General features: G+C 33.8%; 1 protein-coding gene across 1 annotated transcript in view; it reads left to right on the top strand.

The window, feature by feature from the left end:
• Nucleotides 1-12,509, top strand: part of AHI1 (Abelson helper integration site 1) — a 170,773-nt gene that overhangs the window by 8,178 nt on the left and 150,086 nt on the right. The window contains 3 exon segments of the mRNA XM_054568649.1: nt 5,423-5,645; nt 6,613-6,805; nt 8,334-8,429. Coding sequence (XP_054424624.1) covers nt 5,423-5,645; nt 6,613-6,805; nt 8,334-8,429 — 512 coding nt within the window.

The raw sequence follows: 12,509 nt of genomic DNA, 5'->3' as shown, positions 1-12,509 counted from the left end.
TTATTAATTTGTAGGAACATTTTATATTTCCAGACATCGGTCTTTTCTCATATATAAATAGATTCACACATATATATTGCAAATATCCTTCCACTCTGGGTTGTTTTATTTTTCTCTTATTGAATCATTTGAAAATAGAATTTTGAAATTTTATGTAGCTCAATTTATCCATTTTTCCTTCGATAGTAAGTGCTTTCTGTGATTTATGAAATCTCCCAAGTTCTGAAGATGTCTTTGTATATATTCTAAAAGTTTTTTGTTTTACTTTTCACATTGATCTCTGCAGTTCATCTGGAATTAATTTGGTGTATAGTGAGAGTTAGTGGTGAAGACTCTTTTTTTCCCCATGTGACTAAATAATTGACCTAGTACCATTTACTGAAGAGAGGATCCTTTCCCCCAATATTGCAGTGTCACTTTTACCATAAATATCATGAGTATGTATAGAGATCCATTTCTGTAGATCCATTTCTGTAGTCTCTGTTCTGTTACACTAGACTGTACCAACACCACCAAGTTTAATTACCATAGCTTTATAATGGGTTTTGTGGTTTGGTAGTGTAAGTACTCTAACTTTTTCCTTCTTCACCATTGCCTGAGCTATATTTTACCCATTGCATTTCCATATGAATTTTAGAGGCAGCTTCTCGATTCTCTCTCCTCCTTCTCTTTCCCTATTCATGATTTTGATCCAGGTTGGGTGAATCTAAAGAGATCTACAATATAACAACTCTAAGTAGACTTGATATCTTTACAGAATACTGGCATGATTATTGCTATCCATGAAATTGGCGTGCAACTCCATTTATTTACACTTCAGCTTATCTTCATAATATTGTAACTTTCAGCAGAGTCTCTTCTTAGATTTATTTCTATGTATTTGGGGTCTCTTAATGCTATCATGGATGGCATTTGAAAAAAAAATTTTGTTTTCTTTTGTTGGCCAAAAAGCCCGTAAGGATTTTTTCCCCCATAAAATAAGAGACACATTTTTAATTTTCACCAATAGCTTTATTGATTTGGATATTTTGAGTATGTTTACTATCTCCCTCATGGTATAATGTTGATTGTTCTCAATTCATGTCTTGATTTGATCCTTGTCAGTTTCAGCTGGTCCACCCAACCATGGAGCATCGTCCCGCAAGAAAATCTCTAGCATGAAACTTTGCAAACCACTTTTGACACATTCCATTGGTCACAGCACCTTTTCCATACACTGCACAAGTCTATTTTTGCATTACAGTTGTGTTTTTACCTTTCTTGAAATAATAAAGTGTAATATGCCAAAAATGTTGCTTATTTTCTTCCATCTTCAATATTAAAATGGCTACACAAAAATTCACCAATTTTGATATTTTTTTAAAATGCACCGCTGATATGACAGCTCTTACAATACAATCTTAACAGAATTGTTTCAAATGAAGTTAAAGGCAAATAAGTGCTGCTAGAGTCATCTTACAGAAAAAAACAAACGAACGCTTTGACCAACCCAGTATTTGTATGTTACTGATATATGAATGTATAAATGTAATTGATTTAAAAATTGTTAACATTATATTCAGTTTCTTGCTAAATTCATTTATTACTACTAAGAGTTTATTTATAGATTGTTTTGAATTTCTACAGTCACAATCATATCATCTGGTAATGATGTTTTTTATAATGGATACTGAAGTTTATCAGGTGCTTTTTCTGCATCAACATAATTATATAAATTTTCACCCTTTTTTCTATTAATGTGATTGTTATTTGAATTTTAAGGCATCCTTGTGTTCCCAGTAGGAGTGGGTGATACACTTGGTTGTGATGTGTTAATCTCTTTTTTAAAAATGTGTTGAATTTGATTTGCTGACACTTTGCTTAGCTTTTTTGTATCTTTGGTCATGTGAGAGAATGGTTTGTACTTTTCCATTCTTGAAATACCCAGAGTTTTTGATATCAAGGTGTTGGTCTCAGAAGCAGTTGGAAAATGTTCCCTCTCATTTATCTGGAAGTATTGTATAAAGTGGTGTTACTTCTTTATTAATTGTTTGAAAGAATTTACTAATGAAGCTTTTTAGGCTGAGGTTTTCTTTCCAGGGAGAATTTTAAATTAGATTTAGTTTTAAAATAAATGTTTGATTCTTCAATTTTCTTTTATCAGCTTTGATAGTATATTTTGAAGATTTTGTCCATGTAATTCAGATTTTTCATTTTCATCTGAAAGGATGCCCCTTGATATTGGTACTTTGTTTTCTCTTGATTTCTTGATTAGTCCCTAATAGTAAATATTAGGGATTTTCAATTTATGAATCTTTTCAGAGAACCAAACTTCTTAGCTCTGATTCTGTCTGTTGTACATTGTGTATTATTTTAGTTATTCTATCTATATTATTTCCTTCTTTCCTACTTTCTTTGGGTTTGATTTGCTGTTTTTTTCTAGCTTTATAAGATGGGTATTATGAGATTTCGTTCATTCTTTATATGCATTTAAGACTTTAAATTTCTATAATGCGTATATGCTATTTTAATAATGAGAAGAATTGTTACATTAAAAAAAGATGATTGGTCTCTTTCTTTTTCTCACACTAAATATGGTAACATTTTCTTATTCTTAATTTTCAGTTTCCAACTATGCATGAGGTGGGGGGATTTCATATTCACTCGAGAAAACAGTTCCAAATAGGACATAATAATGACAAAAAGTAGCATTATAAGACTTTAAATTTCTATCTAAGCACTATTTTATTTACACATTCTTGAATGCTGTATTTTCATTATCATTGAGTAAAAATATGTTATGAATTACATTTTACTTTCTTTGTCATGGATAATTTAAAAGTATATTGTTTAGTCTCAGGCAGTAGGTAGTTTTTCTAATTATCTTTTTGTTTTGGTGTCTGTCTGCCATTGTGGTCAGAGAACATTTTGAATTTCAGCCTTTTGATTTTTTTGAGGCTTTCTTTATGACCAGTTTATGGTCAATTTAGTAAATATTCCATGTGCACTTGAAAAGAATGTGAATTCCGATGCCATTGTGTGCCAGGTCCTATGTATGTAAGTTAGATTAAATTTAATGTGTCCGGCAGATCTTAGACTTTTTTTTTGATCTGCTTACTCTATCAGCTACTGAGTCATATATTAAAATTTCCACTATGATTTTGGGTTTCTCTGTTTTATTTGTTAGCTTTTTTCTTTATATGTTTTGAAGCTATGTTAATGAATATATGCATGTTTAGGATTGTTATATCTTGCTGTCAAATTGACACTTACATTGTCCTAGTCTGTTCAGGCAGCTATAAGAAAATACCAGAGATTGGATGGCTTAAACAATAAACATCTATTTCTCATAGTTCTGGAGGTTGGGAAGTCCAAGATCAGGCATGCATAGATTGGGGGTCTGGTGATGGCCCACTCCCTGATTGTAGACTGGTGTCTTCTCACTGTAACCTCCCATGGTAGGAGGGGCAAGGGAGCTCTCTAGGTCTATTTTATAAACAAGGGCAGTAATCCCATTCATGAGGGCTCCAACCTCACGATTTAGTCACCTCCCAAAGCCCCACCTCTTAATGGTATCATATTGGAGGTTAGAATTCCAATTCTCTGTAGAAAATCTTCACTTTTGAAATTAGTTTTTTCATCTTCCCCTTTATTTTTTTGAGAATATTAATCACAGTTATTAAATGTCTCTGTGTGCTGCCTTGGCCAATGTGGCTCAGTTGGTTGGAGCGTCAGCTCATAAGACAGAAGGTCGTGGGTTTGATCCCCCGTCAGGACACATGTCTAGGTTGCAAGTTCAGTCCTGGTTGGGGTGCATACTGGAGGCAACTGATTGATGTTTCTGTCTCACATCGATATTTCTCTCCCTCTCTTTCCCGCCCCCTCTCTCTAACATCAATAAGCATGTTCACGGATGAGGATTAAAAAAAAAGTCCTTGTGTGATAATCCAGTCGGGATCATCTGTGGGTCAGCTTCTGTTTTCTGGTTTTGGTTTTTCTCTTGGTTATTGGTCATATAGTCTTGCCCCTTTTATGTCTAGTAATTATTTTTATTGTATGCTGTACATTATATATAGAATGTTACAGGCCCCAGATGATATTTTTCTTCTGTCAGAACAGATTTCCTTTTTGTTCTCTTAGGCAGGTAGATGGGCAACAGATTTCAGTTTCAACCAATGAGGAATTGAACTGCATTAGGGGCTAGGTTGTAGTTTTGGTATGATTCTGTCTCTGATTTGTCCTGTTCCTAATATGTGGCTTTTCAGGTGTTTTATAAATTGAGACCCTAACAGATATTTATTTCATCAGCCCTAAGAGACTATGGGAGGTTGAGTTCTGCCCTTCAGAGGTTTTCAGCGTAGTACATTAGCTTTCTGCCCCATGCAGCTTCAGAATTTGGCAATGCCTGGAGGGGGAGACTGGCCATGTGTTTGAGGCCCTCCAAGTCCCCAGTTATGTCACTCCAGCCCTGTGTGAATGCCAAAATCTCTGCCGGTTTCCCTGTCACCCAGTAGGGGCCTTCTGCCAGGGGCCATACCTGGATTCTCAACCTCTAACTGCGCCTAGAATCGACAAGTGGCCCCAGGTGAAAAGTGGCAGTAGGTGTAAATTGACCAGGCTCTCGAGGGCTTCATCTCTGCCTGTTTTACATCAGGCCCTTCTCCCGGGCTGGTCATTGTTTCCCAGTACCAAAAGACTGGAAGATTCACTCACTCTTTAGCCTCTCACATAGCCTCAGAATTCAGTTTTGTGAGGCAAATTGGCTTATGTGATTGAGATCCCTCAAAACTCCAATTGTATTGCTGTAGCCCCATGCAACCAGTGAAAGTTTTTCTCATTCCTCTTTCACCTGGTAGTGACCACTTGCCTGGGCCAAAAACTGACCCTCAGCCCATACCCTGAATCAGCAAATGTCCCCGGAGGATGCAACAGCTGTCATTCTATAGCTTATCTCTGAATGATTCTCCTTATCTAGAATTTTAGTCCATCTACTATACATTGTTTCTGCACTTCACTGATATTTAAAAAAAATCCTTTCGTAATTTGGCTTTTCAGGTCTTTGTTACCAGAAGCATTGACCTGCTACATCTTACTGCATCCTGCCCAGAACATAAATTATATAAATGAATTGAGTATATGTATTCCACTTAGGAAATACCTAGATAAAATTACTTTTTTCTTTGTTCTCTTTTTCTTTCATTGTTTGTCCTTGTTAGGAAAAATAAGAAAGATTCCTTATTTTAATACATTAATAAGTACAGTGTTTTACTCTTAGAAGGTTAAGTCTGCCGGTATCTGGCTCTTTCCTTGAAGTTACTTTCTTAACAAAGAAAAATAACCATGAATCACAAAGATTAAGTTATATCAAAATTTAATTTATATTGCTGAGTATGTTGTTGTGGGAACAGTTAATTAGAATGTTTATTTTCTTCCATGCTTTTAGCTTCAGATGATAATGAAGACACTGATGGTGATGATGGTGTTCAGGAAATAACAGGTCGAGATAGTCCAGTTTATCCCAAATGTTTGCTTGACGATGACCTTGTCCTGGGAGTTTACATCCACCGAACTGATCGACTTAAGTCAGATTTTATGATATCTCACCCAATGGTAAAAATTCATGTGGTTGATGAGAAGACTGGTCAGTACGTCAAGAAAGATGATAGGTAATTTTTTTAATTGCACAGCCAACCCTTGAATTGAAAATGTCTACAGTAGAAGTTCTCTATTCTGCCATTGAAAGTTAATGCGAGTAGGGCTATGGATTTGTATTGGAGAAAAATTTACTAGTTGTAGATGTTCACCAACCACTGATACTGATCAGTATGTTTTATAGAAGAAATGAAGAGCATCTTTTAATTTAGTGATTCATATTAAGTGGAGGGGAGTTGAGGGAGTTTCTGCCAAGCTTAATGACTAATTTATGGCATTAAGCTAGCATTGTAAATCATCTTGTCTTGCATTATAAATGCATTAGTTATCTAACTTCATATTTTTGTTTTGAAGTTAATCTGTTACCTGGGCCTCAGGTGAGGTAAATGAATTTTGAATTTAATTTTTTTCCTACTATTACTTCCATAGCTACATACTTGAAGGCCCAAATAAAAAGTACAATAAAATAAACAATTAAACTAGGAAAAAAAAATCCTCTTGGAAAGATGGCAAGGATGAGAAACATGAGGATTATCCAAAAAGTCATTCATTTATTCAGTTGTCTTAGGGCATACAAAGAAAATACTATACACCTTGAAAAGTTTACAGTTCTGTTGAGCTCATTTTCTTATTTAAATGTACTGTACTATTTTATGACCGACTCATTTAAGATGCTGAAGGAGTTACTTTATTCCAGCTTTGTATGCTGAAAGTATTATCATACCTCTTACTATATATTTCTATAATAAAATAATTCTATGAAACCCGCTGATATATGTAAATGGAAAATGAAGTACCACCACTTTTAAGTCTCATAAAATTTATCATTTTCTAGATGGACAATCAAAGTAATTTTTGTTTATGTTTCAAAGCTATTCATTATTTCTAGTTGCCTCGCCTTGAACATCATATTTTTTATTTTTTCTCACATTCTCAGATTTATAAAGAATTGTGTTAATAGAAATATCTTTTTTTTAGCAGTGAACGGCCTGTTTCATCTTTCTTTGAAAAAGACAATGTGGATTATATTCTTCCTATTATGACCCAGCCATATGATTTTAAACAGTTAAAATCAAGGCTTCCAGAGTGGGAAGAACAAATTATATTTAATGAAAACTTTCCCTATTTGCTTCGAGATTTTGATGAGAGCCCTAAAGTCATCCTGTTCTTTGAGGTATGAATTGAATAGAGCAATTTAAACTAAATTTTAGTTATTACAGTCATCCTTCAGTATGTACAGGGGGATTGGTTCCAAGGTCCTCTGCAGATACCAAAACCTGTGGGTACTGAAGTCCTTTATATAAAATGGCACAGTATTTGCATATGACTTATATTTGCATATAGGCTGCAGCAGGGTATGTCTACACATCACTCCATTCACGTTGATTCAGCATAGTTTTCCATGCATGGCAAATTCAAATTTTACTTTGGAAACTTTTGGGGATTTTTAAAAAAATATGTGTGATGTATGGTTAGTTGAATCTTCAGATGTGGAACCCACAGATACAGAGGGCCAATTGCAAAGCTATTGTTTTTAGTAGTTCAATATACAACCAAGTAGCATGAAAATTTAATTTCTTTTAGTTAGTGTTTGTAATAAGCAATGGAGATACAAGTAAGAGAGACAAGTAATAGCATATTTGTTGAGCATTTACTAGTATAAGTAGTTAGCCTTTGGGTTTACTCTATTATTTAATCCTTACAACAATGCCATGACTATTAACTGAAATATTGAATTTAATGTATATCTATGTAATTCTCCATTCTTAACCCATTCATGAAGTACAAACTCATTTAACAATATTAGACTTTCTAAGAATTTGTACACTACTAGGAGAAATTAAGGTGAGCATACACAGATCACTTGACTAATACAATGTAATGTATAACCGAATGAAGTTAAAACTTAGATGTGAAGGGTTAGTGGAGGGTCCGTGCAGTTAGGAAAAATTTTATGGAGTATATGGCCTTTGAGCTGACATGCTATTCTAATTTTTTATTGCAAAGGAAATCAAGTGTAGAGTGATTTTTTTGGAGTGTAAAGTGATTTTTCTCAGTTACTCCAATTTTAAGCAAATTATAACATTTGTTACCTCAGCTAAACTTTCGATAAACAACAGAAGTTCAAAAGGAAAATCGTTGATAAGTTCCTAGAATACATTTAGTCTCTGTGGAAGGCTGGTTATAAATTTATGAGCTTTGACATCTAGACAGAAGGGAGATGTGAAAGAAATTTTCTTGAGAAGCCTAATTACAACTTATATACAAAGAGAAAATCCACAACTTCACAAAGATGATCCAAGGAAGGACCCAGAGATAAGTAAGGCCCTGAGTTTTTAAACAAACAGTCTTCCAAAGTCTACTCTCATACATTAAAAAAATTACCAAAGTTTAAGTATTCTATGATTGGTGTGTTTGTGCCTAGACTATATTTGAGGTAATTAGTTGTTTTTGTCTTGGATTTTAAAAAAATCTTAATAAAAGATTTATTAATAAAAAAGTGGTCAAAAAATGGACCCTCACTAACAGTATGAATTAACTTAAAGGTTAATGACATTAGATAAAAATTTTTTTCCTCCCTACAAGGACAACTTTTAAGAAAACAAATGATTTTTTAATTTTCATAATATATTATTAGAAAGTACTAAAATTTAGGAAGCCTAGTCTTCTGTGAAGTAATTTTTTAAAATATTTATTTACAGATTCTTGATTTCTTAAGCATGGATGAGATTAGGAATAACTCTGAAATTCGAAACCAAGAATGTGGCTTTCGAAAAATTGCTTGGGCGTTTCTCAAGGTATGTTTTTCATCTGTTTTAAACACTTTTAAAATAATCTTCAAATCTGATCAACTGCTTTGTTCAAATTCAATTTGGTTTCATACAAGGAGTTATGATCCGACGTAATATTGCAGTGGTAGAGAGTCATTAATTCAAGCTTCAGCAATACTCATTCAGGTTCTTAAACATTCATTGAGTGCCTGGGTTGTGCCAGGTATGCCATTTGGCCCGAAAGATCCAGCATTGAAAGAGACAGACAGAACCCTGCTGTCATTTATTCATCTTAACAAATATTAAACCTTTTCTGTATGCCAGTCACTGTTCTAGTCAGTGAACAAAGAAGACAAATTCCTTGGCCTCGTGGACCTCATATTCTAGCAAGGAAAACACACAAAACAATTGATAACACAGTTATTCACTTATTATAATCTTTATACATACTGTGAACAGTTATAGAGTGGATGATGAAAACAGCCTGTGGGGTCAGGAAGAGACATTGAACTTGAGTGTTAGCTAGATGGTAGCAGTGGTGAAAAGACAGTTCTACGAGGGTACGTATATACAAAGATCTTAATGTTGTAAGTAATAAGGTATACAGTAAGTCCTCAATATTGCCTGTAGGTTCTGCAACTTTAAGCGAAATGATGTATATAATGAAATCCATTTTATCATAGGATAATTGATGTAAACAAGAGTTAAGTTCCTATGGCATCTTACCATGTTACAACTAAAGGATGTTTAATGACATATTATTTGCAGGCCTGCTGTACACAGCCGAAAGAAGGGCGCCGGTACTGGAGGACAGAGTCTGGGGGGGGATGGGTCCCTGAAGGGGTTGCTGAGGGTAAACAGTGTCTTGATTATACAGGGCCTTCTGAGCCATTACAACCACAGAAAGCCATTGTAGGATTTTTAAAGAACAGTGGGAGGGTTTATGGAATTTGAAACAGAGCTATAATAAACTGATTTATATTCTAGAAAGATTACTTTTGCTAGGTGGAGAATGGATTAGAGAGGGTGCAAATATGTACACTGGAAGGTCAAGGTAGGAAATTCTTGCAGTAGTCTATGTATAAAATGATGTCTTTAGGATATTTCAGCTCAGATAAAAGGCATGGAAAGATCAATGTTTGTAAAAATTTTAATTTTATAATTTTTTTATTTCTGGTATTCTGACTTCAAACATAAATTTGAGTTACAAAAAGTCTTGAGTAATTAACCTATTTTGTACTCTCTTATTATAAAACTTTTCCTTTTGTATATCCATCTATTCAACAAATATTTGTATCTATGAAATGCCAGGCACTGCCATTATAAATATTCATATTTATTCTTAGATATATTAGACATTGTTCTTGCCCTCCAGTTCAGTTTCTATGTAAACATATTACTTGCATGTCTACTTGCCATGGAGTAGATGCTCTGAAAACCCAGGTAAGTCACTCAATCCATGTTGGGGGTTAGAGAGAGGCTTTGGAAGAGGTGCAGTCTGACTGCTAAATATCAGCCAGGTCGGCAGTGATGAGAAGTAATTCTACAGTGAACTTGGGAATCACCTGGTCCAGCGTACCTTTTAAAATCACCCTTTTGTAACCCGTTATTTCTGTACCTCTCTATACTGAATTAGAGGGGGAAAAAGAAAAAAAAAACAAAACAACATCAAAACCCTAAAAAGGCCACTTTCACACAGTAAGCATTGCCTTCTTATGGTCTTATTAAAGATTTCTTTCATTCCTTTTAATGCTAAGGTTTGTGCAGAACTTCTGTATTTCCTATAAGCTGCCCTGTGGAAATAATACTATATCTCATAGTATTTTTGCCTTTAAATGTCATATAGATTTTTATTTATCTATTACATACCATTGACAGAAATAGCAATCAGGAGTTCTCCCGGCTCCATCCCTATAGAGGGTAAGATACTCCATGTGCTTCTTCTATAGTAACACTTAACCTCCCTCATGAGACTGTAAGCTTTTCAAAGCCTGTAGTGCCTTCTTTATGGCAAATTTGTTAAACATTTTAAATTTTTATTTCAGTACATCTCTTTGCATTTAATATATATCACTCTCTTGACACTGTATTTCATAATATCACCAGCTCCCAGCAAATAACGTATTTAATGAATATCTATTGAGAGAATTAATAAATATGTGGAAACAGTGACTAGGAAAAAAAATCCATCTTTGATAAAGTGTCAAGAATCATAGTAAAATTTTAATGTTTTGATACCTATACCATTGGTTTTAGGAATGTCCTCGATAATCGTAAAGTTATTATAGTGGTCCATATGAACCCCAAAGGAACCTTGTCCAGCTATAAATTTATGAGACTTTATCATAATTCTCAGCTACAGGCACTTTCAGTTCTTTTAGCACATATATATATAGCCTTTTAAACATTATAAATTATATATTATAATTATGTAATATATCAATATATCATTAATAGTAATATCAGTACCTCAATAATAAAAATTACATTAATGTAATACTTATGCTAACATATATTATGTATTAATATATATCAACAATTAATATTATTGGTGTATTAATAATAAATATATTATTAATATATAATTATAAATTATAAAATAATACAGCCTTATTTAAAATTCTGTGTTGTACAGGGTGAGGCAAAAATAGGTTTACAGTTGTCCATACGGAAAATACAATAATAAATAATAACATAAGAATAAACCATGTTTCCCTTACATCTGTAAACCTGCTTTTGCTCTACCTGTATAATTTGTAACCATACAACAGGATCTTAGTTGTTAGCATATTAGATTTCCTGCTGAATATTAAAGCTTATGGGAAGTATGATTTAGAAACTGAAGACTAATATCTCCTTAAAATGATAATTTCTTATGATAAGCAGATAGTAATAGGGTTTATGAAGGGAGTCTTGTGTGCTTAATATTTAATGACTGAACATTTCTATTAGTCAAGTTGAAACTGCTCTTTACCCCTCTGTACCATAAGGCCACCCCTCAGCTTATGATCTCCAGTGACTTTACAACATTCCCTAAAGGGGTAGGGAAAAGATGGGCTATGTTTGCCAATTGCATTATTTCTGCATACACTGCAATCTGCGTTTAGTGGCCTAAGCCACTAAAGCTTCTCCCAACATATCACTAATGATTTGCTAAATTATTGAACATTTTTTAGTTTTTTTATCTCATCTATACTCATGTAACATATCACTCTTGAAATTCTGTTATCTTGTTTTTCTTGATACCACCCTTTATTTTCCCTATACTGTTCCTTCAGATTCCTTCATGGTCTTCCATTTACCTTCCTAATATCAACCTTACACTTGGTTTCATCTTTATTCCACTTTCCTTAGAGCCAATTTTCTTGCCTCTGCTTCAAATATCAAGCATTTCAACTCAGATGACCCACAGATACCTCTGACTCCCTCTGAACTGAACATCCTACCTAAATCATCACCTCTTCTTTGACTGATACTTGAATCATTACCATCTGCCCGGGCTCTTCATTTACAGCCATAAATTTGCAATGTCCATTTTGGGAGCCACAGTCACATGTGATTATTTGACTTCAAATTAATTAATTAAAATTAAGTATAATTATAAATTCAGTTCCACAGTTGCACCAGTCACACTTCAAGTGCTCACTAGCCATAAGTGACTATTGGATACTGCATTGGATAGCACAAATACAGTGCATCTCTATCATCACAGAAAGTTCTGTTAGCACTGTCTTCAAATCTTTCTTGTCTCTTCCCCTGTTTTACTTTTCAATTTGCATCAGTCAGTACCAGTTGCTGAATTTGTTCCCTGCACTCAATCTCTAGTCTTCTCATTGTCAATTCATCTTCTACTTCAATTGCTGCAAAAGCTCCCAACTGTCTTTGCTAGTTTGTAGGGGACATAAAGGTTAACAAAAACTTTTTCTATTATACTTAGAGTCATAGTCTAGTGAAAAAGGACCTATTTTGATTTGGTGAGATTTTTTTTTTCCTCTTAAGAACCTCCATTTACTTAGCTTAATCTTAAGTTGTTTAATTTTTTTTTTTTTATTAAATAGACCTTTTTAAGAAGGTACACTAAAAGGTTTCTTAAATACAATGAATGTA

The sequence above is a fragment of the Pteronotus mesoamericanus genome, unplaced genomic scaffold, assembly GCF_021234165.1.
Source record: "Pteronotus mesoamericanus isolate MK-2021 breed Mesoamerican mustached bat unplaced genomic scaffold, CSHL_Meso_final contig_20, whole genome shotgun sequence".
NCBI lineage: Eukaryota > Metazoa > Chordata > Mammalia > Chiroptera > Mormoopidae > Pteronotus > Pteronotus mesoamericanus.
Note: the sequence above shows the minus strand (reverse complement) of the source record. Positions and strands in the feature narration are given on the sequence as shown.